This window comes from Eumetopias jubatus, unplaced genomic scaffold (assembly GCF_037043125.1).
Source record: "Eumetopias jubatus isolate StellerSeaLion01/CBP00866 unplaced genomic scaffold, mEumJub1_p1.0 scaffold_2, whole genome shotgun sequence".
Classification (NCBI taxonomy): Eukaryota; Metazoa; Chordata; class Mammalia; order Carnivora; family Otariidae; genus Eumetopias; species Eumetopias jubatus.
This window is the reverse complement of record NW_028274808.1, coordinates 135502822-135527582: the sequence shown is the minus strand read 5'-3', so window position 1 is coordinate 135527582 and position 24761 is coordinate 135502822. Positions and strand designations below refer to the sequence as shown.

General features: G+C 37.6%; 2 protein-coding genes across 4 annotated transcripts; one reads left to right on the top strand and one right to left on the bottom strand.

Moving 5' to 3' along the window:
- Positions 1-31: 31 nt before the first annotated feature.
- MRPS18C (mitochondrial ribosomal protein S18C) lies at positions 32-4461 on the top strand. Of its 2 annotated transcripts, XM_028124227.2 has the most exons (6): positions 59-180; positions 1200-1252; positions 2567-2650; positions 3625-3682; positions 4196-4255; positions 4339-4461. In XM_028124227.2, the coding sequence occupies exons 1-6, from the start codon at positions 81-83 to the stop codon at positions 4413-4415; spliced, it is 432 nt and encodes a 143-aa protein (XP_027980028.2). In that variant the 5' UTR covers positions 59-80; the 3' UTR covers positions 4416-4461. The 2 variants fall into 2 exon arrangements, with proteins under 2 accessions (XP_027980030.2, XP_027980028.2); XM_028124229.2 differs by lacking the exon at positions 3625-3682 and having other exon boundaries at positions 32-180; positions 4196-4461.
- ABRAXAS1 (abraxas 1, BRCA1 A complex subunit) lies at positions 3518-24095 on the bottom strand. 2 transcript variants are annotated; one of them, XM_028124231.2, is made up of 9 exons: positions 23994-24095; positions 21646-21736; positions 18140-18176; positions 15027-15093; positions 13315-13508; positions 12444-12563; positions 11187-11271; positions 8835-8949; positions 3518-8418 (listed from the first exon to the last, which is right to left on the bottom strand). In XM_028124231.2, exons 1-9 carry the CDS (start codon positions 24078-24080, stop codon positions 7985-7987), a joined length of 1230 nt encoding a protein of 409 aa, XP_027980032.1. In that variant the 5' UTR covers positions 24081-24095; the 3' UTR covers positions 3518-7984. The 2 variants fall into 2 exon arrangements, with proteins under 2 accessions (XP_027980032.1, XP_027980033.1); XM_028124232.2 differs by lacking the exon at positions 21646-21736 and having other exon boundaries at positions 23994-24077.
- Between the last annotated feature and the right edge of the window lie 666 nt (positions 24096-24761).

Below are 24761 nucleotides of genomic sequence, written 5' to 3'. Positions count from 1 at the left end.
GGGCCAACAGGGGAAGAGCATCGGCGGGGACTTGTCAGGACGATTTGGAAAGAGGAAAGGAAGAGGAGGAGCGAGGATCCATGGCGGCTTTGGTTGCTGTTTGTGGTGTTCTAGGGAGGAAAAAGTTAACGCATTTCGTAAAGGCTGCTCTCTGCCTCACAGATCCTGGGACTCACGCGGGTACAATTTCCATATCCTATACTCTTTTGTGGCATTGCAGCCATTGCCGTAGCGCTAACTAGATTGGTGGAGTTGTCATTATTAGCTCAACGACGCCGGTTTTTAGGCGATTAAGAGCTTCTCCAAGAGAGATGGGAATCTGTAATGACCAATGACTAGTATTTCATTTTTTAAAAGATTTTATTTATTTATTTGCGATAGAGTACGAGCTGGGGGGGGGGCAGAGGGAGAGGGAGAAGCAGACTCCCCACTGAGCAGGGAGCCCGATGCGGAGCTCGATCCCAGGACCCTGAGATCATGAACTGAGTCGAAAGCAGACGATTAACCGACTGAGCCACCCAGGCGCCCTCATGACTAGTATTTTAAAGCCGGGGGGGGGGGGCGGAATTAAGGAGAAGGGGGCGTGAATGTCATGTAGTACACTTTTTATTTTCCTTTTAAACACACAGAGAGAGTGATCGCGTGATTCTCAAAAAGAGGCAGGGACTTAACTTGCCTGAGAACTCCAGGTAGAGTTGGTAAGGAAGGGACATTTCCAGAGTCACCCGGTAGTACATTACAGGAGTTGTCTAAGGTCCCAGATCAGGGCAAAATTGTGACATGGGCTCTCGAGTCTATCATTTCTGCATTTTATCTTCTCTGTCCATAACTACTCGTTAGGGGGTCTTTTACATTTTCCCTTTGGTATAACAGTGCCTTTCTATTGCTTTCCCCTTAAGTGTTTGCCTTAAAATCTGTCTCTAACCAAGGAGTGAGGGGAAAATAAATTTCATGAAGACAGCAGGTGAGAGGTTTGTAAGGGGTGGAGAAATACATGTCCTTTCCCCAAAGCCTTGGAAAGCACATTCGTCTTAAATCTTACTCTGCCTCACATTTAAAGGTTTTTATCCAGTCGTTGTATGTGAATATAAAAACCTTTATGTTCTATCCCTTGATTCATCTTGCTTCCATAAAAACAGAAATCTTTAGTTGCTGAGCTGACAAAAAGAATTGGTTTGTAGCTGTTTATTTAATTGCAGTGCTGTGGAGGAGTTGTTCACAATATAAGCATGTAGCCGGCAATGAGGACCTGGTAAGACTTTTTTTTCTTCTTTTTAAGGCATTTGCAAATATGACCAAATTATTATATTTTAGCTATTTGAATACGACAGAACGAATAAGATAATAATCAGTTTGAGTTTGAAAATTATAATTCATTGGTGAATTGTCACTTAAGTGAGCTTTGAAGTAAGAGAATTCCTAGAGTCCTAACAAGAAGCATCGCTCGCGTAACACTGTACTTTTCTTCTTAGATCTTAAATTTAAGGATATGTGCTTTGGAAACTAAAAAAGATAGTTTTGGTGGGTGCAGTAATTACAGAATATCCAACAGAGGGATTACAAAGTCTACCTGTACCTTGGTTCTCTTCCCCATTTCAGATTCAATTCTTTGTCCTATTCATTACTGGGGGTGGGGAGTGGGTGTTTTAGTAAATGAAGGATCAAAATTGAAGTCCTGCTATAAGCAGGACATTAAATAGTTTGTTTTAGCCTGTAGGTGTATTTTTATGGGTTTCAAGTACTAGCATTGGGCTTAGCCAGTGTAAGTTTTCTTGCTACCTGCAAAGATGATTTGACACTAATCAAACCATACAAAGCACTTAGCGCAGTGTAAAGAAGGAACATAGTCATTATAAGTGAACTGCATGTAAATTGGATTAAAGTTTGAGGAGTTGGAAAACACAGAAGTCTTCTAGTCCCTTGAGCATCCTTCTTGTCATCTAATGCACACCATAGTTCAAGGGAGTAAAGGAAATTACTAGAGCTCTTTTCTAGGTCATAAAATTCCCCTGAGGCTCTAATGAAATACGGGCTCTCAGAAAAAAGCTCACAGTCTCTTTCATTTGAAATTTTGCATACAACTACAGTGCATTATGGACTTCAAAGCCATTTCTAGATTAAGACTCTCTTGATTGGAGACGTGAGTATACTGATAATAGAAGGGAGGCATGTGGCAGAAGCATTAGAGGCAGTAATGAAGACAGAGAAAACAAAAAGGCTGACATAAATGTATAAAGCAATCTGGGACCATAAAAGTTATCCTCCCATAGACCTTTGTTTTCTCCAAGGATTGTATTTTATCCCAGAATCCTTCTCCATGATTTAATTCCTCCTTAGCCAAACCAGAGTATTTGTACAAAATATGTATGAACACACTGAAATCTTTAAAATGGTGACTCCTTTTCAGAATCACTGATTTTTCTTTATAAGCCAAGCTGTTGTATTTTTTCTTTTTCATAGTAAGAAAGGCACAACTAATCCTTTAGATAGATTTAAATGTGGTAACCTTAAGATTTAATTTTTTTTAATTTAACACATCAAACTGTTTCATCTTTTTTTATTTTAGCCCGTTCCAATGGAAAATCCTTATAAGGAGCCTCTTAAAAAATGTATCTTGTGTGGAAAACGTGTGGATTATAAGAATGTACAGGTGAGATACAGTTTTACTTCACTGTGATATTTGATTTTAGGATTTGCTCCTTTGTTAGTCATAGCTAACAGGCTTTGTGTAGAGGCACCTCTTTTAGGGACTTCGTAATTTCAAATCTGGTTTTCTATGTATAAGTCATCTCTGCTTTATTCTAATGAGAGCCCTTTAGCTCTCCCTCATCTGCTATTATTTCAGGTCTGTGTTTTCTTGTCTGCCCTGGAGGTCACCAGTAGCTCACTATGCAGTGATTCTTAGTTGGTAGAGTTGAATAGTTTGGAAAAATCGCCTCTGGTGAATTTGGTCTCTGTACTAATAACACTACCGATATCTCTGCTTTAAATGTAATTTTATCTGTTGTAGGGCTCAGCAGATTAAAAGTGGAAAATCTGGGGGAGAGAATGGTGCTGTAGTGAAGGATATTGACAGCAGCAAAAAGTGATAGTAGCTGCCTTAGGTGAAAACCAAGAAGTTTAAAGATGCATCTTAGAAGGATTATGTGTAGTGCCAGGAACAATGCCTGGTACCTGAAAAGTACTAAAGAATTTAATAGAATGTAAATTATGGCAAGTGGCCTGATGGACCTGTACCTCTTGGAAGACCACACTGTAGTCTGATACAGTGTGATAGCCTATCGTGACAGATGAAATGCTTAGTGCCTTATTACAAGCATTTTAGGAAGCATCTGTGGAAAAGTTCAAGAAAACAGCTTTAGCACTGAAAAAAATGTGTACATTAATCTGTTTCAATATACTGGATAAGAGATGTTAACTTAGTAATCACTTTTTTCACTTAACAGAATGACCTATTAATAGAATGAGCATAGTTCAGTATTTATATTTTATGAAGTTTGAAATTTATTTATAAACCTTTACATAACTGGACAGTGATATATAATTTTTTAAATTTACATAATCAAGGTTGAACAAATGTATTGATACAAATTTTTTTTCTTCTCCAAATATAACTCAAAACAGCTTTTGTCCCAGTTTATTTCTCCATTTACTGGATGCATTTATGGAAGGCACATAACAGGTATTTTGTTTTCTATTATCGCAACTTATAAAAAATTATACAAATCTATTTGTTATTTAAGAGAAATGTCAAATTTTCAAGTTGTGCTGTAAATCGCTAGTAGACCAGATACTAGAGGTACTTTTGAGAAAGTGTCTTTGTAGCCCAAAAGGATTATTATTTTACATGTCTTCTTATGCTCAGAGTTAACTGTAGGCAGACAATCTGTAAAAAATTAGGGCTTTAGAAAATTGTGTTAATGTTTTAGAGTATACTGTAATCGTTCCTAGACTACTTATTTAAACCGGGGCCTATTGCCTATAGACCAAGTTAGATCTGCCACCTGTTTTTTAAGTAGCTTATTTACATAATGCCTGTGGCTGCTTTGTGAGCTACAGCAGTGACTGTATGGCCCGCAAAGCCTAAGATATTTACTGCCTGGCTATTTATAGGTTTTCCAACCTTTCCTTAAGATAGTTGCTATGCATTTTGAGTGTTGACATTTTTTATGAATATGAAAGCATTTTTTTATAGGTCTTTGTGGGAAGAAACAGAAAGAAATCACAAAAGCAATTAAGAGAGCGCAAATAATGGGTAAGAGCACCTGAAAAACTGAATTGGGCCAGTCAAAAGTTTGCTCATTATCTTTTGTGAAGCAATTTCATTGTCTTTTACAGGGTTTATGCCAGTTACATACAAGGATCCTGCATATCTCAAAGACCCTAAAGTTTGTAACATCAAGTATCGGGAATAAATCATAGGAGTCTTAACATCCATAAATAAACATATTTTACAATAAATGGTTGTATGACTCTAATACTGACTCAAATTACAAGATTTAATAACTTTGGGTAGAAAACCGGCTAAATCTTTTCAAACTAAAGTTTTTTAAATTCTTAATAATTGAAATCTTACAAGGAAAAAGTGAGTAAAGCTTCCTCTTCACTTTTAAAGAACATGAGTTATTTAAAATGTTAATACTTGTTATTTTATATACATACAAATTTTAAAAAACTGGTACTGTAGGATGGTCCCCAGTTAGCTCATAAAACTCATGGGGATTTAAAATATAGAAAGAATGGGGGCGCCTGGGTGGCTTAGTCAGTTAAGCATCTGCCTTCGGCTCAGGTCATGATCCCAGGGCCCTGGGATGGAGCCCCACATCAGGCTCCCTGCTTGTCCAGGAGCCTGCTTTTCCCTCTCCCTCTGTAACCCAGACCCCCCACTCCCCGCTTGTGATCTCTGTGTCAAATAAATAAAATCTTTAAAAAAAAATATGGAAAGGATGATTTCTATTGGAATTTTACTTTAGGCCCAGATTCTGTCTTGTAAATGGGATTTTAGGGATATGGGTGCATGAAGGTGGAATGCTTGTATTATGTACAAATTCCATGTGGCAGGGTGTGGATTTAAAATTGCTCAGATTTTCTAACTAGTAAATAGAAGCATGCCTGGCTAGGACAGTGGGTCTTCCCTTTGTAGAGATGTTACATGGGGATGGATAGTGGTGCAGTTGTAGGACCTCAGATTTACTCCTGGGCTAGTCTATCTTAAAACTGGTAGCATATTTTAAAATGATCCATAGGCAAATGGTCTAGAACTATCTTACTCCAGTGATACAAACTAATTGCCAAAAGATGAGAATAATTGGGGAAAAATGATCTATGAGGACCCTTTTCCTTTACTTAATACCCTGAAACTTGGGCCATCAAACTTATTTATGGAAGTTAAGCCAGTACAGACCTCAGCAAGCTTCTCTGATGGAAAATTTAGCGTTTCTTTCTTCAAAGAAGATGGATCATTGTGCACAAGTATAAGTGAAATATATTACCTCTCTATAGTGTTTTAGCAAATTTAATTTTGGATGAAAGCCTGTTTCTTGTAAGCAGTCTTTGGAAAATCTTAAGCTATTGTCTTCAGAAGACATTCGTGTATGTTGGTTACTTATTGCTTCTGCAGTTCCTTGTCTAGCATGTTTTATCTGTTGGTTCATAAACTGGTACGTGGAGGGCAGGGAGAGACTGAAGAGGCAGGCAACTCCCTATTTGTAGGTGGCAGGCTTAGTAATAAGGGAACTTACTTAGGAAGTTTGTCTTGGGTGGCCACAAGGCAAGTACATCTCTGCACCTGCCTGCTAGTCTTAAAAGTTTTTACTGAGGCCTTAACTGGGTTCAGTCACACATACAATCCATATGGTGTCAACACCTTACTTTCTCAAGGCTATGTCTTTGGAACAGCTCCCACTGTGGGAAGTTAGGCAAAATGTACACTCCAAGGATGGAAGTAGGTCAGGAACCTTTGTTTCAGTCCAGCTGGCAGGTCAACCAGCAGTCTTGTGTTCTCAATAACCTCCTCCAGCAGTTCATTTGTTGGTTGCATTTAGTCCTTATCTATGTTCTATGTGATGTTCTATATGCTTTAGTGATGTTTGTGGTTATTTTAAGATTTTATTTGAGGGAGAGCATGCGAGAGAGCACAAGGTGGCGCGGGGTAGGGGTGGAGGGCGGGAGAAGCAGACTCCCTGCAGAGCACGGAGCCGGACACAGGGCTTCATCCCAGGACCCTGGGATCATGATCTGGGCCAAAGGCAGACACTTAACTGACTGAGCCACCCAGGCGCCCGTTTGTGGTTATTTTTAAGTTAGGCTTCAGACTGCCAACCTATTACCCCTCCCTCTGCCTGGTGGTGTTACACAGCAGTGCTTCTTAGGTAACCAGTTAAACGATCCCAACAGAAACTCATTATTTGTACAAAACATCCCTGCTGTTATACGGGCTTCATTAGCACCCCATGGTAACTAATGCATGTTAAAATAGATAAAAGATAGTTTTGATAGTAGCTATGAATTTGTTCTGTCACTTAGGAAGTAGCAAATGGAAAAGCAATGGTCAAAGTGTGTGTTCAGCATTTCATCCAGGGAGTAAAACACGAAGGCTTCATATGATGTATAGGCTTTGTGGAAAATTCTCAAAATTATGGAAAAGACAAATACAGAAAACACAGTGAAAGCTCTCTTAGCCAACTTCCACTTAACCAATTCACTGGATTAAAATGGAGCTTTACATCCTCAAAATCATACTGAAGCCCATACTCTTCAAACCTGCTGAGTTTTGCATTGCCAAGAGGCAGTTATTTTGTTCCCAGACCTGTGTTAGTTTTGTCTTTGTATTGATGAAGTATGAGCATTAAAGTTATTGTTGCAATGAAAATGAAGTAAATGCTTTTGAAAGATAAAAAAATAGCTTTAAGAAAATAGTTGTCAAGTTAGGTGTGGTTAGGACAGCTGAAGAAGGTTGGAAGTAGGAGGGTGCTGTGAAATGGAAAAAAAAAAGCATTCTGTACTCAGGTTGCTTTTCAAGTTTCTTTAAATTCTTCACTTTAAAGAAACTAAAACTGGGAATTGTAAAGGTTAAATAATGGATGTGATTAATACTGGAACACCAGCATACTCAGAATCTAAGTTCCTAATCCTACAACAGAAGGTTGACAAATGAATGTACAATTCTGCTTTATGTTAAAATGAAATCTCGGTGATAGACATACGTATACCTATACACATATGTACCATTTTTGAGTCCCACTTTAATTGGCCTTTTCAGCTACTTGACCAGCTGCTGATCTCAGACACGCTGCATTATCAGGCTTGTTCTGTTCTCAAATTCTGGATTCACTCAATTCTGTGTAGAAGACTCTAGACTAGGGAGAGATATTTGTGCCACATTATAGTTTTGCCATAATTAGAACTGCCAGATTTAGCAAATAGAAATACAGGACATGTGATTAAATTTGAACTCCAATTCAAATTATTCATTTAAACAATAAGTTTTCAATGTCTAATACTGCATGTTGTCCAGGATTTTATCTGGCAACCCTAGCCATTTATTGTAACTTAAGGAGCAGGAATTACTGTGCCTTAGATAAAAACGAAATACATTTCCTATTAACTTTAGACATCTTTTTTTTCTATTGTGAAAATAAGGTTAGTCTTTCTTTTCCAATTCTAAAGAATGCTACAGAAGTTTAAAAGAGTATCATTTAAGCTTTTCCCTCAACAAAAAAAGGGGGGGTGCCTGGCTAGTTCAGTTGGTGGAACATACGACTCTTGATCTTGCGGTTGTGGGTTCAGGCTCCATGTTGGGTATAGGAATTACTTAAAATCTTTAACAAAGGAGGGGGACAAAAGTATGGTTTTAAAATAAAGTGCTTTAAAAAATAAATGCACTAGAACTTATGTATTACTGCAAAATACCTGAACATAGTAAAAACAATACAAATGGCTTTACCCTTCAGCCAATTAAAAATGTCCTTTTGGCCTAAAATGATCAAAATGTAGGAGACTGTGGATATTCACCACAACCCTTCATTTTTTCAATGTCTTCATCTGTTTCAGGGCTGCTCATTGTGGATGCTTTTTCTTGATTACTACTATCAGTATCTGTTTTAGATGGTTTGTTTTGTATCTCTAACGGCCGTGACTTCTTGAATTGCCATCCATCATCGGTATCTAAAGCTTTACGTTTAATCATTTGAGGCGCACCACTAGCTGGACTAGCTTCAGGAATGTCAGTGTATTCTACCATTAAGGTCAGGTTGTCTATCACATTGAGCTGGTGGTTGGCAGTACAGCTACTTTTAGAAATATGCCTATTTTTCAAGGAGATAACACATGAATGAAGAAATTCATGATCTGGAAAAAAGGTCCGTAAAGCTTGACAAAGAAAAATGTTCTCCTGAGGGTCTTTTTCGATGTTCTCTCCTAAACAAAATAAAACAATAGTTCAACATACCATATTTGTCCTACAAAGCTTTTGTAATCTATTTGTTAGTAAAGTCAAAAAGACTTTTAACTGAACAGTTCTATCAGATCCTCTAAATTGAGAAAAATGGTGTGCATAATCCCAAATACTAATTTGTATGCCACTGTATTCTAAAAGTTTAAGTTGTATTTTTTAATATCAACAATATAGTATAGCTACAGTAATACCAAGTTCTTTACATAGTAGGATTTAAGAGTATTAATAAAACAATTATTTTTAACCCTAAGGCAGATGATCAGTTAGTAGAGCCAGCTCATCCATAATTCACATCAGTGAGAATTTTTTTTAAAGCAGAATTCACATAGTTTTTTTTTTAAAAGCACAGAAGGTAGTGATGTGTGAACTTTTTACTTACGTGCTGCTTGAATTTGTGCCTGTTTTCTTTTTTTAATTTCCCATTTCAATCTGGTTACGTCCTTTAGTAGTTTCTCTACCGCTCGCTCACTGTGTTCTACTTTCTTGCATATACTCTGCAAAATAAAATAAGGGCACAGACAAAATCCAAGTTGTATACTACAGCTAGGTTCACAAATGATAGACAGTCCTTTGTGGTACACAGTATCAAGTATTATTAGCCTTTATAAATACTTTATTTTGCTATTTTCTGAAGGAACTCAACAAGCACTTATATGGTGCTTTATAGGTTATAAAATGCTTTCCAGATGTATTAACTTTCCATTTATACACAGCTTTATCACACCAGTGATACCTGCTTGATAATACACAGAAATAAAAAAGGTATTTCAGTCACTTTGGAACAAAAAATACTGTAGTATTTTGAGAAATGCTTACTTACTGCAAACATTTAACATTAAGAAACTGACAATAAGGAAAAGTAACTTCTATTGTTATGAAAAAACTATTACAGATTTTTAATTAGTGTAAAAGAAACAACTTTTGAAAAGCAGGCTGGCCTTACTTGTCATCAGTTTTAAGTACTAGTTAAAATACCCTTTGACTCCGTGATTTCATTTTGGGAATATATTTTAAGTAAATAATAAAAATTTGTATAAGATGATGTTTCTTAGTATAGTATCAAATCAAAAGTAACTTATTTCCAATTATAGGGTAACAGATGTTACATCTTGTTTTAGAATGTTAGTTTTTTACTTCTTCATGCTTAGTTTTAAAATGGATACATTTTAGGATATTTGCCCAGCCTGTTTCTCATGATCTTGTCCAACGTGCCATAAAAGTTCACCAGTAACCCCTTTACCAACTTCCATCCTAACTGACCCAAGCAGAGATACCACATAGCCAGATGGCAAATCCCAGTCTTCTGAACAGATCTAAATGCTGTTCTCTGGTTAGCCAGTGAATGAACAAACAGATCTGTAGGTACTATGAAGGAAGGCAGTGTGCAGACACAAAGGGAAAAAGTAAGTTTGATGACATTCTGGCTCCTGGTTCTAATTCCTTCCTGGAGTTCAGCTTTCTGCCTACAGTTCCTGTAATATACCTCTACATCCCCTATTTTAGCCTGAGTTAGTACTCTGACATTGCTATATGAAATACACTGCCATTAAAAAGAACTAAAGAATATGTAGCAAAAATGCTTAATGCTTTTGAAATGAAAAATGATTATGACAGCAAATAAAAATGACACAAATTTATAAGTCCCCATCACTGTCAACTATGTAAAAGTATGTATATACTTTATACATATATACAAAAAATTATAAAATATGGCAAAGTGTAAATGGTTATGTTACAATGATGGGATTCTGGACGTTTCTCTAGTTTCTAAAATTCCCGTATTATCATTCACATTAAAATATAGCAATATTAGTAGTGTAAAATGTATTAACCCTACTTCTCTTAATTTGCCATGTTGATGAGAATGGTGGCCATGGAATATACTACCCAGATCTCCATTTGGAGGAAGCATAGTTGACTAACAGCCCCAGCTACCATCCTTTTGGGTCTACTGAAGCCAGAGGCTGCTCTTAACTGACTGAGCACAGTGAGGTATTAGTACAGATCCATTCCAGTAGGAAAACTTGCGCTGAGACTCCCATCAGCCTGGCTGAAACCACTCCGGCCCTACAGTCTAAAGTTGTCTCTACCCAGCTGTCGTCCCTCCTGTCCCCTTTCTCAGGTGTCAGACTCAGCATTACAAGTCTCTCTGCCCGCTCTTGCTCCTCCCCTCTTTTATCCTTCTCAGGCCTAATCAATCTCTTACATGGCTAGTCCCTCCCATCTTGACGTCTACTACTCAACTGATTCAATGAGACCGAATTCAGTACCGTGGTAGATTATTCTGTTCTCAAATACTGCTTCCCTTTTTATCCTGTAAAAGGATTATATATCCCTGTCTACCGCCATGAAATAGGGACATATAATCTACCAATGAAATGTGAGTGGAAGTGACATGCCGGCTCTGAGAAGATTTTAAGAGCTGTTGTGAATGTCTACCAGCTTTCTTGCTCTTTTCCCTTGTCATGAGAAGAGCATGTCCCACATAAGGGCTACTCCTTCAGTCTGGGTCCTAGAATGAAGATGGCACTTAGAACAAGAGCAGAGCTGCAGCCAAGATATAATGTGAATGAAACTGAACTTTTGCTTTTGTAGGCCACTGAGATTGAGGTCTTACCGAACCTAAACTACTACAAAAATATAAACCTAATCAAATGTCAAGTTATCCCTAAAAGATTTCAGTTATCAATTTGATATGAACTCCTTTTAAGTGTTTGATATGTTAACTTACCTTTAATTCCTCTTGTAAAGAAGCATACATTTCATTTATTTTATGTACCTCCTTTAAAGATCCATCTTCTGTAAAAAATTCAGAGCTGGAAAAATTACCATTTTGTCAGGCAAATGTATAGAAGTCATTTTAATGCTATAATGAAATACTTATTTATAGTTGAGGAACAACAGAAGATTCTTTTTACTGGTTTTGTAGGGACCATATTTTCTCAACCTGTTTCACAGCAAAACCAATCAGAAAACTTAGTTTATATATCTTCACATTAGCAGACTTTGAAGCCTCTTAAGGACTATTGCCAGGACTCAAAAGAGGTTAAGTAAAAATAAAGACTGAAGGAGAGAGGGGGAGAAAAAGGTTTCTTTCTTGGCAATGGGGACCAGTCAATTTTAAAAATATTTTATTGACTTTAAGTCATCACTGAAAGAGGCAACATTATTTTACATACCAAAAAGGAAAAAAAAAAGGCTAAGGCATAGTTTGTAAAATACCCCAATTTGAGATGTAAAACTGTGTCTCAGAATCAGTGAAATATGGTATTCAGTTTCTATAAAATGGTTAACGCTTGTGGGGACACAAAAATAAATAAAAATCTAGTCCCTTATTCTCAGTTTCCACTCGAGTAAGCACTCTATAGTACCAGTGTTATTTCTGACATTAACTATTCCCTTAATGAACACAAAAAAGTTACAGCTCAGCACCCTACAGGATGAGTGAGTCTTGGCTAAAGCCTCCTATTTTTGTCATTACTTAATATCCAGTCTAATTTCATGCCTTTATAATCTATTTTTTTTAAGATTTTATTCATTTATTTGACAGACAGAAACACAGTGAGAGAGGGAACACAATTGGGGGAGTGGGAGAAGCAGGCTTCCCGTGGAGCAGGGAGCCCAATGTGGAGCTCGATCCCAGGACCCTGGGATCATGACCTGAGCCGAAGGCAGAGGCTTAACAACTGAGCCACCCAGGCGCCCTCATGCCTTTATAATCTAAATTGCTGCCTTAGAAAATTATTTTGAGACTAGCTACTTATTCTTAGAATACATATGAGGACACATACAGAATATAAAATACCCCCCCTTTTTTGTATGTTATAAATGAACAAGTGCTAGAAGGAAATATGGAGAAACTAAAAAGTCTGTTTTACTTGAGTAAGGTGGTCATTAGTTTCCTTTCATTTTTATTCTATGTAATAAAAAATTAATTTTAAAAAATGAATAGGAGTAAGTTCAGTGGAAAGCAGTTGAAGAATCTCACCTGTGTGTTTTTACTGCTCGGCTAAAACCAGTGGACTCACAGGAACCTGACATGGTTTTATAACCCAGTTGTTCGGACATGCCCAGATTGGCCACCACTAATGGTATCCTGTGAAAAAGTCTGAAGAAATGAAATTTTAAAGTATAAACTTAAAGTGAAATATTAGCATCCACCTATTATATACCTATATATACTTATATATTTTATGTACAGAGTACCTTTCCCCTACAAGATTAAAAAACAAACAAACAAAAAAACCATTCCATACTACTTACCTGAGACAGAATTTACTGACTTGAGGCAAATGGCTTTTAAGTGGTTAAATGTGCACAGTGTAAGATAGTTGTGTGAAAATAATACTTTAATAGCTATCTTAACATGTAAAAATAGGCAGTATTGTTGAGATTTTAGCCATCTTCCATGAATGATAAAATTAGTCTTAGTTGGTACTCTTTTACTTAATCCTCATATTCCATGAGAATGTTCTATAACTTGGGGGGGCGTTAACTCATTTTGGTGGGCCATCAAGAATGACCTTTCTTCCTTGCAGAGGTTAGAGAAAAGCTGCTCAAGTACTGAGGCTTAGTTCCATATTATGTCCTTTAGCAACCAGTTTTCCACCTTATGGTAAATAATAACAATCCTTGGTGTCAAAAACACTCGTCATCGTTCCATACTAGGCTTCTAATTTCCTTATCTAACCTTCATTTTCCCATCTATAAAGAAACATGGTAGACCAACTTCAGAGTGTTACTGTGACAATCTAATGCAACAATATTTGAAAATATTTGGTAAGAGGCAAAAAGTACAATGAAAACATTGGGTATATTTTTCTATTAACTTAAATTGCCAGTGACTGGCCAACATTTACCCCTTCTGAGGTTTATATAAGGCATGCTCCAGCCGATGAGTAGAGCAGCTTTCTGTTATTATACTTGGTGTTAACAGTAGAAAAACAAGTTCCCGGCTTGAAAGATGATTTTGTAAGTTTTTGTGAAGCAGTCTCTCTCTAAATGTCATGATCTGGTCTGAATGACGTCGGAATTTGTACCAACCAACCACAGCCTGAGAGAAAATACAAAAAAAAAAAAAAAAAAAAAAAATCAGGTATATACCTTAATCGTTAGAATTACTATGTGTCTTACTATTATAATTAAGCAATAAAGTTGACAGCCTTAAAAATGGCTTTCTTAAATTTATAAACAAAGCACAAACTTAAGTATACACTTTACTTTTTTTCTATTTATTTTTTTAAAGATTTTATTTGAGAGAGAGCGAGAAAGCGAGCAAGCACGAGCTGGGGGAGGGAGGGGCAGAGGGAGAGGCAGACTCCCCACCAATCAGGGAGCCCGATGGGGTGGAGCTCAATCCCAGGACCCTAGGATCATGACCCCAGCCAAAGGCTCACCCAACCCACTGAGCCAGCCAGGTGCCCCTACACTTTACTTTTAAAGTATGCAAACTGACTTACAGTCAAATTACTTTCCATCCAGTTATGGCTACTATTTTAGTCAATATAGAGAAAAAAATTCCTAACTTCCTCTAGTTTTTTTATGGTTTTTGCTATTTTAGATTCTTAGTCTTTAGTCAAAATTTAAATGAAGAAAATGTCAAGGAAAACAAGTTAACTTCTGTTTGGGTACTTGGTTTGCTAAATAAGTAAACTGAACCCAACAACTTTTAACTGAAATTTATATGGGAATGATATCGCCTACCCCATAGAGTTGGGTTTCAAAATTGAGTAAGATCATATGAAATGGTTTTATAAACTGTAACATCTGCTGAACAAATTTGTTAGTTATTACTAAATTTTTTTAAACTGGAAAAATAGATCTCATGCACACAGAACTTAATAATTATAAGAGAAAAACAACCACTTTGCTTAGAGATCTCTGTGTGACAACTTTAGCAACTAAGTATTATATCTGCACTAGAAGAAATTAAAATGAGTTCTCTTCTCTTTAAAACTAATACGTTTTTACAGGTACATTTTAAATATCCAAATATAATTGGGGGGGAAGCCCAAAGCATTTTCATCAAAGGATGGTTTTTAAAAGAAACTCCTTTTACTGAATCTACTTTTATTCTCAACTCAAAGATCAAAATGTTTTAAGAAGAAAGTATCCACCCCCGCCCCATTTTGTATTTGGGGAAGAAAACCCTATTTTGATCACTCAACAAGTCTTAACTAAACACCACGATGTGTGGAGGGTTCCAATGAGGTTCTATATAGCGAAGTGCTAGTAACTGCAGCTATGTAAAAGAACAGTAATGAATTAGGTCCTAGAATAAATGGCACTGGAAAGGGGTATGGTAGGAATGTAGAAGAGGAAGAGATCAATGCTAATTAAAATATTTGAGGATGAGACCAAGATTAATACTTTTAATAACTAGTTTTGTTCTCAGAGCAAAACTTTGAATTTCCAGAAAGAACAAGCCTTTCCTCACCTGCTTATAGGATATTATGAAGACAAATAAGTGCTGCTTGAAAGTTCTGTTAAAGTATTACACATTTTTTTCAGAGCTGAAAATAATACATGTAATACCACACAAACAAAAAACAAAAGGCAAGTCAGGGAATACCTTTTTGACACTTGATAATATTTTCTTCAGTGCTTGCTCATTTAGTTCACCAGAAGAATTATAAAAGCTGTAAAAGCCAAAATTAAAGGCATTACAAATAGGCTAAAAATAGGATTTTACTAGTACTTTTAATCAACCAAAATCCATATACCCACTTGCTGGTCAGATGAAATTCTAAAAATAATGACAGAGAAATTTCTCAAATTAACAGACTTAAAGTGGTTGAAATATGAGGCCCATAAGCAACGAGAAAGGAGGAGTGGAGAAATTTCAAGAAATAAGTTTGGGCATCACATTTTTTTAAGCCTAAAACAAAACAAACTATCCATTAAATATAAGAAGTTTTAAAGTCTACATAGCCAGTTCACAATTCACTTATTAAAACATTTTTAAAAATACTGATACATACAAAAGAATGTATGACTAATGAAACACAACACAAAAAGACAGTTTATTCATTGCTAATTCCAAAAGCTATATACTTCTATCAAGTTGAGAAGCACTTTAGGAGCTGGTTGGTTTTGGGTTTTTTTTTTTTTTTTGTGGGGGAACAAGGGGTTTAGATGTTAGTTTAGTTTAGTGGTCTTTGTTCTGTTGGAATGTCAAAGATGTAGGGAGAATTGAAAGATAATTCTAAAAGATTCTAAAGTGTTTACTTCCAGCTTTCTTCCTTCTTCAATAACAGGGATTGCAGATATTTTCCTCCTTTTAACATTCACTGAGATCAACAATATTCTTTCCTGTGATAGTGAAATACCTGTTACGCAAAATCCTTTATAAATAATACTCACTGTAATAGGCTTTTACTGGTAGTTCTATTCTGTACTGAAAAAATTTAGTTATGTCAAACTGAAAAAAATATATCCTAATAAGCAATTTTTTTTTAACTTACAAACTTACATGAAAAATTTTCCATCAAAAAATTTTAATGGGAAAATAGACAAAATGGAGTGTTCCACTTATCAAAAGGGGGTTTCAAATGATCAAACAGATCCCTACACTTTACCTGTTTATTATTCTAACATGAATACTCTAAATACAAGAGTTTATTCCTGTATTTCTCTAGCATGGTCCACTTCCCACTTCTCAAACTGGGGCATCAGGCAATACACTGGGTATATAAGAAACAACAGGATAACAGTGTACACTCCGAGCAAACACTGATTTTATGTGAAGTTCTGGGAAGTGGGGCCATTTTTATATAGAAAGATATTGTGCAGAATTCATGTTAAACTCCGTAATTTTTTAAGTGAGTTTTAGGCTTCAGTGGATTGTTTTCCAGATGTTTCCTCCAGATTCTTGGTAAGTGATTTTGGTGTTATTCAATGGAAAACTTTGAGAAACAATGTTATTAGAAAAGGGTTGGCAAACTTTTCTGTAAAGGGCCAGAGAGTATTTTAGGCTTTGCTGGACAGTCTCTGCTGCATGTTCCTCTGTTGTTTTGTTTTTTAATTTTTTATTTATTTATTTAAAGATTTCATTTATTTATTTGACAGAGAGTGAGAGAGCACAAGCAGGGGGAAAGGGAGGCAGAGGGAGAAGCAGGCTCCCTACTGAGCAGGGAGCCTGATGCAGGGCTCGATCCCAGGATGTTGGGATCATGACCCGAGCCAAAGGCAGATGCTTAACCATCTGAGCCACCCAGGCTTCCCTTTTTTTTTTTTTTTAACAACCCTTAAAAAATATATTAACCTATTCACAGATGGCCCTATAAAAATGGGCCATACTTTGGCACCCTCTGTATTAGCACGTAAAACTGAGCATTAAAGCTTATCCAACTGGGACTCCAAGAAATATGGTACCAAAAGGCTTTAACATGTTTACCTGTATTATTTAAAACAAGGAAGATACACCATGGTACGCTGTTGGATTAGAACTGACGAAATCCTCATTCTTCTAGTTTGTGCCCTACCATTAACCAGTTCTGCAGCATTGGTTATAACATGAACTTTTTAGGCCTATTGTTTTACTAAGGGAAAATGAAGTGTGTAGAAAACTTTACTGAATGACAGCCTTTTCAGGTGGTTCTCCTTATGCTTCCCTCCCCTTTATCTTGTAAAGCTAAAAGGCTGAGGCTAAAAGGCTGATCATCATTGGATCAGATGGGCTTCCTCCATTCTAAGACTATTAAGTTGGTATAATTATTTAAGACAGTTGCCAGTAGATTTTGAATCACTTTTTCTTTTCACTCTTCCTTCCTAATCTTTTACTGGTCCAGAGTCCCTTAAGGAAGTACTTTTTAAGACTCTCCACCATGAATCCCTCATTCCACAAGTATTTTTGTATGTCCATTGTATGTAAAACACTGTTCAAGATCTCTCTCTTTTTGGTACAGCAGTTTAAGACCACACGAAGCCTTGATTTCTGTCATCCCCAACCACAGATCTTTTTCACCTTTACTGTTTGCTCCACTGCGATTCTTACACAACCTTAGTGTACATACAGTAGACCTAAGATAGTAATGCTGATTTTTCAAGTACAGTTTATATAAATCATAAAGTTAAAACTACACCATATTGTGGTTACAGGTGTTTATGAAAATTAATTTATGTGTGTACTTTTTTATATATATTATATACCTCAATGAAAAGTTTTTTAAAAATATCGTAGCCTATTAGGGCTGCAGTACTATTACTATCTGTAGGACTAATAACACAAATTTTCACCATAGGAAGGCAATAGGAAGCAGGCTGGATAAAGAACCTAACCAGTTAACAGACAAAAGATTACATTAAATATGTAGTAAGTGAGAAAACAAATGATGAAATAAGCTGAATAAAAGAGTAGAAAAAAGGGCTGCTGTTGATGTATGAGAACGTGTCACTGAGCTTATAATATGCAATGAGGTGACTCTGAGTGTGAGAAAAGCAATCCTCTAGGTAAAGTGGTACCTGGGAGAGTCAGTGGAGACCAGCTAAAGCAAGCATATAAATACAGAGAAAGAACTATTAGGGTTGAAATGAACAAGTGAATTTTCAGGTATTTTTTCAGAAGTCTTTTCATTTTCATCAGTACCACCATGTATAAACTGATAGATGTTTTGTTTTAAAAAATTACTTCATTTGCAGAGAGTAATTTTCATAATGGATCACTTACTTGCTCTTACTACTTACCTGAAAAGCTGATAGCATGGAATATATTTCTGGATGTCTGGAAAAAAGGAATTTTTTGCTATGATTACATTAATTATCATTTGAATAGCATATATTGAGGACTTCATAGCATAAATAGCATATATTGAGCAAAGAAGTACTTTAACATTGTCTCATTTAATTCTCACAACAAACCTATGACACAGATGTTTTATCATTCCTTCCATTTAAAGGTGAGGTAACAGAGAGAATGGTGGGGCCAAAATTCAAACCCAGTGCCTCAGTCTTAACTAGAACACTACATTCCCTCTAAACAGATTTAATAATGAATGGCAACACAAGAGATAAATTTAAAGTTGCTATATTTTCATTGAGTTCTAAAAAGGTTATGCTCTAATTTTACCCAGTTGACAACAACAGCTGCTAAATGGATTATCTTTTGTTATTCCAAGTAGTTGCTTCATAAAGGATTTTTCAATGTTAACTACAGACTAAGGAAAAAAAAAACCCAGTGTCTTTTAGGAAGTGACTTTTATTCTTGTCAACAAAAATACATCTAAATTCTGTGCGAAAGAGATGAAATTCTATTGCATAAGACACCATTATAAATCTTGTAAGAAACATCAAGATGAATATGGTGTTCCCTCTATCATTCCAAATTTTCAGATCTTTCAAAGTTATTGAAGGAACAGCAGGAGTGAAACATCCACACCTGTTAACACAGAAACTTGTCCAGAGAATACAAGTTCTGGGGTGCCTGGCTGGCTCAGTAGGCAGAGCATGCGACTCTTGACCTCAAGGTTGTGAATCTGAGCCCCACATTGGGTGCAGAGATTATTTTAAGAACAACAAAGAGAGAACAAGTTCTTCTGGGCTTCCCACTTTTAAGTGTCCCCTGTGTCAAAAATCAAATTTTACCAGACAGCATTTACTGGATCACTGTAACAGCAATCATCTATTTCAGATAGTCCTGTGACTTGTCCTATTTGTGTGTCTCTTCTTTGCGCAGATCCTACCCAGATTACTAGAAATTTTTTTAGTCACTTAAATCAAAGACATCAGTTTGATTACAGAGAATTTGTGACTCTTCGGCTAGATGAGGAAACCCATTATCAAACTGCTGCTGAGGGGCGCCTGGGTGGCTCAGTCGTTAAGCGTCTGCCTTCAGCTCAGGTCGTGATCCCAGGGTCCTGGGATCGAGCCCCACATCGGGCTCTGCTCAGCGGGAAGCCTGCTTCTCCCTCTCCCTTTGCCTGCAGCTTTGCCTGTGTATGATGAAAATCTCATTAACCAAAGCAGTGTAGTAATTTGGTGATTCTGGATTTTACTTGTTAGTCATCTAGTGATCCAACATTTTAAAATAATCTGAGCAAATACTTAAGTGGAATCCTACAGCATTTGCCTAATACCCTGATGCTTAGCATTGTTCCCAGCACAATGGAGTTGCTCAACAAATGATTGCTTAATTGAAGTCCTTAAAATATGTTTGATTACTTTGAGCAGCATGCCAATTACAATTAGGGGGGAAAATGCCCCCAAGGGTTTGCTTTTAAAAGCTTGTATCTGGGGGTGCCTGGATGGCTCGGTTGGTAAGCATCTGAGTCTTGGTTTTGGCTCAGGTCATGATCTCAGGGTCCTGAAATTTAAGCCCTGGGTGGGTTCCATGCTGAGTGTCAGCATGGAGTCTGCTTAAGATTTTCTCTCCCTCTGCCCCTCCCCCCTCAAATAAATAAATCTTAAAAAAAAATAAAGCTTGTGTTTGAGCAGAAAAAAACATCATTAACAAAGTAAAATTACAGACTGTATAAACATGTGTAACACAGGACAAAAGACCAGTTACCTTAAATTGTAACATGGTATGACAAATCAGTAAGAAAAAGCAAAATAGTTCAGCAGAAATATAGTCGAAGCATGCAACAGGCCTGTCCTTTTCAAAAAAAAAAAGCTGCCCCCAAAGAAATAAACAACTTCATTTGTAATTAAGAAATACAAATTAAAATTATTTTCATTTATCAAATTGGCAAAGATTAAAAAATTGGATAATACCTAGTAGTGGCAACAGTATGGGGACCCAGGCACTTTTACATATTGTGGAGGAGTCTTAAAATAGCATGACTTTTCCAAAGGCAATGATCTACAAGGAATTTGACTTTCCAATAGACTCAAGGCACAGAGATATATGCACTATAAAGTGTTTATCATTATACTGTTTTGTATTAACAAAAAAAAAAGGAAGTCGTTCATTTGTAGTATACAGATACAGCAATAACAGATCCATTAGAAAGAAGGGCAAACTATACACATTGATACTATGCTGCACTAATAGAACAGTATCAGTGGAGATAATTATCTTGGAAATATTTATCTACATATAGTATAATCCCATTTGTGTAAATAAAAATATATACACATTTATATTGTGTGTATTGTTAATGAGTAAAAAAAATACTCATAAAACAGGGGTTGCCACAGAAGAGACTCTAATGAGACTGAATTGACTTTATATATTTACTCTACACATATATACTACATTTATATACAGATGTAAATTTACACATATACTTCCACTTTTAACCTTTTAAAGTGGCAAACGAAAAGTGACACACAGGACTATAAACCAGTACAATCTTTCTGCAAAGCAATTTGCTAATACAGATCAAGAATCTTAAAAATGCTCAAACCCTCTGACACCATAACACCACCCCCAGAAATCTATGCATAATAAATGTAGAAAAATGTGTAAGGATGTTTACTGTGGTATAATTTATGAAAATGAAAAACTTAAAAGACTGCTGAAATCACACAGAGAATACAATGCAGTTAAAACAGTGATACTTAGAGGCTTGTTTAATACGGGCAAGTGGTCATGACACAATCTGATGTCATCATGCCACATTTTTTATACAGCACACCACCAATTTTGTTTTTCAAAATATGCTTAGAAAAAATCATGTATTAGGTAATTAGAAAACCCCCTATATATTTTAAAGCTCCCTTTTCCCTTCTTCCTGAAAGAACAGCTGCCATCTCCTGCAGGTGCTTCACCACCCACTCCTCAACCTCTCTGCAGGCTGGCCTTATACTCCACACGTTACTTACGGTTTTCAGTGACCGAATCAGTGTTTTCAGTTCTCCTCTTCCAACTTTTCTGCAGCATTTCATGTTTTTGTCCGAACTGTTTTATCTTTTTTTGGCCTTCACTTGCTGGTTCCTTCTCCTTTTGCTGGGCCATCTCTGTGCCACTTAAACATAAGCAGGCGCTATTCCACCCTTTTCCCCACAGTAGTCTTATCTGCGTTCTATGTCCCACACTCTATCTTGCTTTAGCAGGCCATGGCCATAATTTTAATTGAGAAATGAATGCAATAAAATCGGCTTTAAAATGTTTTATCTGTTTCTTAAAACAATTTAAAAACTAATTTATGCTGATCCTGTTCAGCATAAACCACCAAATAGGGGCGCCTGGGTGGCTCAGTCGGTTAAGCATAAAGCACCAAATATAAGAGACACAGAAATAAGTGACTCACCAATTGTATAAATAACTTCAACATCATCCATTTGGGAATCAGTAATACTATTCTTGGCTTCACCTTTCACTTCCCCAAGAAGAAAACCTTCCTATAAGGATAAAAATAAGCAGTATATGGAATACCGTGACTGAATTAACTACTCAGTCATTTAACTAACCAGTATTTCCTAAGTGTTTCACAATGTATACAGAGTGTGTGCTACAGCCCCAGGTACCCAAAAGAAAGACCAGGTGCACTTCCAGTGTAGTTGGGAAACATGAAGAGAAGAGCGACTGTAAATAAAATAATAAAATGCGTAGAAGAGATTGTAAATACCACTGTGATTTTACCACACCTGGAACATAAAAGGCTTAAAGCCAGAAATGAGCACACAATGTTTGAAGGAGGAGGAGCAGAGCAGTTTGCCTTGGAACAGAGAAGGCTCCCATTTCTGAGTAATGAAATCATAGATAGGAATAGCGCCAATAATGGAACATCCCAAATAATTAGTCAAGGACTCTGGATTAATGGCACTTTTTTTTGTGCTTCTGGAAGCCAGTGGATGCTTCTGAGCTATGAAATGACACAATGATCAGTGTTTTTAGATTAAAAATTGTACAAAATATTAAAGATCTGGGAATTCGGTCTGATTTCTAAAAGGGGAGCTACGAGCCCTGTTTGTTTTTAAAATGCAAGCATTTGAGCGCCTGGGTGGCTCAGTTGGTTAGGCGACTGCCTTCGGCTCAGGTCATGATCCTGGAGTCCCGGGATCGAGTCCCACATCGGGCTCCCTGCTCGGCAGGGAGTCTGCTTCTCCCTCTGACCCTCCCCCCTCTCATGTGCTCTCTCTCCATTCTCTCTCAAATAAATAAATAAAATCTTTTAAAAAAATGAAATAAAATAAAATGCAAGCATTTGCCACAACGGTAATAATGTCTTTGAATTTCGGATTTTTCAATTATTTCACATGGCACATTTAAAGACCCAATATGCTTAATAGACAATAAAGATTTTATCTTCTTCATAATTAGTTAAGAATGCCTCCCCACCTCATTAAAAAAAAAGACCACAAATAGAATGTTTCAATAACTGGATGTCTTTACTGGAGTGTCAGGGGTAACAATCCAGAACTCTATAGTCCAGTGTTCTACACAAACACTGGGAAAGGAAGCAGGGTCAATGCAAGTACAGCTATCCAGAAAGCCACCTTTTAAAGATGTTAGGAAAAAGATGTAAGAAATAAGGGCCTAACAACTATGGTACTTCCCAAGGGCTAATATTTTAAGCTACACAGTAAGGACCCATTCTGTTTATATTCACACTAAGGCATTCCAAAATGATTTCCACCATCGCACACATTTTAAATCGCCATATATTTGCTCTTAGCTGGGTGTTAATCCACAAGGTTATTTAAAATTGGATACATGAAAGATATCAATTCCAACCTTATTAGGATTGTGCCAAAAAACAATTTTAGAGACAACAGACATTATAAAATGAAGGGCACAATATTTAGCAGAAATTAGTAGATTTTGTTCAGTATGGTATTCTCTAAACTGTACTAGCATACTAAGCACTTAAATCTAAGACACTGCTTATCAGGCTCAAAGTTTTCTGATTTCATAGAAGTTTTTTAAAACGTGTACCGTATTTAAAAAACTTCATCCAGAGATTTTGAACCTGGCAGAAGTATAAAATAATAATTAATATTTGAGGATAAACAAATGTTTCCATTATAATTGACTGCATCAGAAAAGGAACTGAGGCCAAACAATTTCATAAACTTAATACCAAGGCAAACAAAAGTCAGATACCTGATATACCAAATTAGCCTTTATCATCCACTAAGCCTTCCCCGAAAACAGCCACTGGATGCATCCTCTACAATTCCCTCACTAGCCTACCATTTCAACAAACACGCGCGGTGGGTGCTGTGCACGAAAAAATTCTGCTGTCTTTGAAAACTACCGGCGGTAGTGAGGAGAAGCGGAAAGTTAACCCGCCACCTTCCCAGCGTAGTGGGAGAACGCTATGTGAACTTTCCATCCTTTCCTAACCAAGTTTACCCACAAAAAAAGGGAGACTGCTGGAAAAGAGAAACGGGGGCGTATGGGACACTCCGGTCCGGGCGAAGAAATAAATACTGGTTAGAAGAGGGAAGGCTAGTCTTGGAAAAGACTTGGCGGGCGGTAGGTACACCTAGGACGGCCCAGGAGCGGGAGAAGGCAAAGCGCCAGGGCAGAGAGCCGGTGGGGCGCCGTCGGGGAGCTCGTGGGCAGGGACCGGGGAAACGGCAGCGGGGGGCGCCGGCGCGCGGGGCCTCTTCCGAGGCGACGGCGGAGCCCCCTCCTCGCCCCTCGGCTCACCGTGTCCGAGTCCGTGTTGAGGTGCTGGAAAGCGAGTGCGCCGAGCACAAAGCCAGAGAGCACCGCGGACGTGCTCTCGCCCTCCATGCTTCCGTAAGCGAAGCGCCGCGACAGGGTGCGGAGGCGGGGCGCCCCGGGCCCGGGTCCTTATGCGTCACGGCGGCAAGGCGGGGCCGAGCGAGTAGGCGGGGCCTGCGCCGGCGCACCAAACGCCGCGCGCTCCCGGAGGGAGGGGGCCCCGGGAGGCGCGGGCGTCTTCCGGCTGGGAGGGTGCGGCAGTGTGGCTGTGGCGGGCGGGGCCAGGGCCCTTGGGTTCTTCCCTGGCGGTGCCGTCGGGGTCGCACCGTGACCTCGGCTTCAGACTTCACGCTCAAGGCTGGTGGGTGTTGGGACACCGTTGCAGAGCACCATAAAGCGTGTTTGGGTGGCCAGCTGCTGCTGAGCGATCCGTGGCATATATGCAAACTATAAAAAATGAACAGTGCTGACAGAATAGAAGCACTGCTTATGTCATTGTAATAGCACAATGGAAATGCCGTGTTTATGGTTTCAAAGCCTTTAACTCATTGAAACTTCTAGAGTACTAGTACCCCTTTCAGAGACTCTTTTCTAGAACATTCCAGTGATGGTCCGTCCCGTGGGGGTGGGATGGCTTGGGTTTCTTTGAAGGTTTGCTAACTTTTAGGAAAATTAAGGACTCAGGGTAATTTAATGGACACACTGATTGTGAACATTGTTCTGACAATTTAATGATCTGTAAGCAATGCT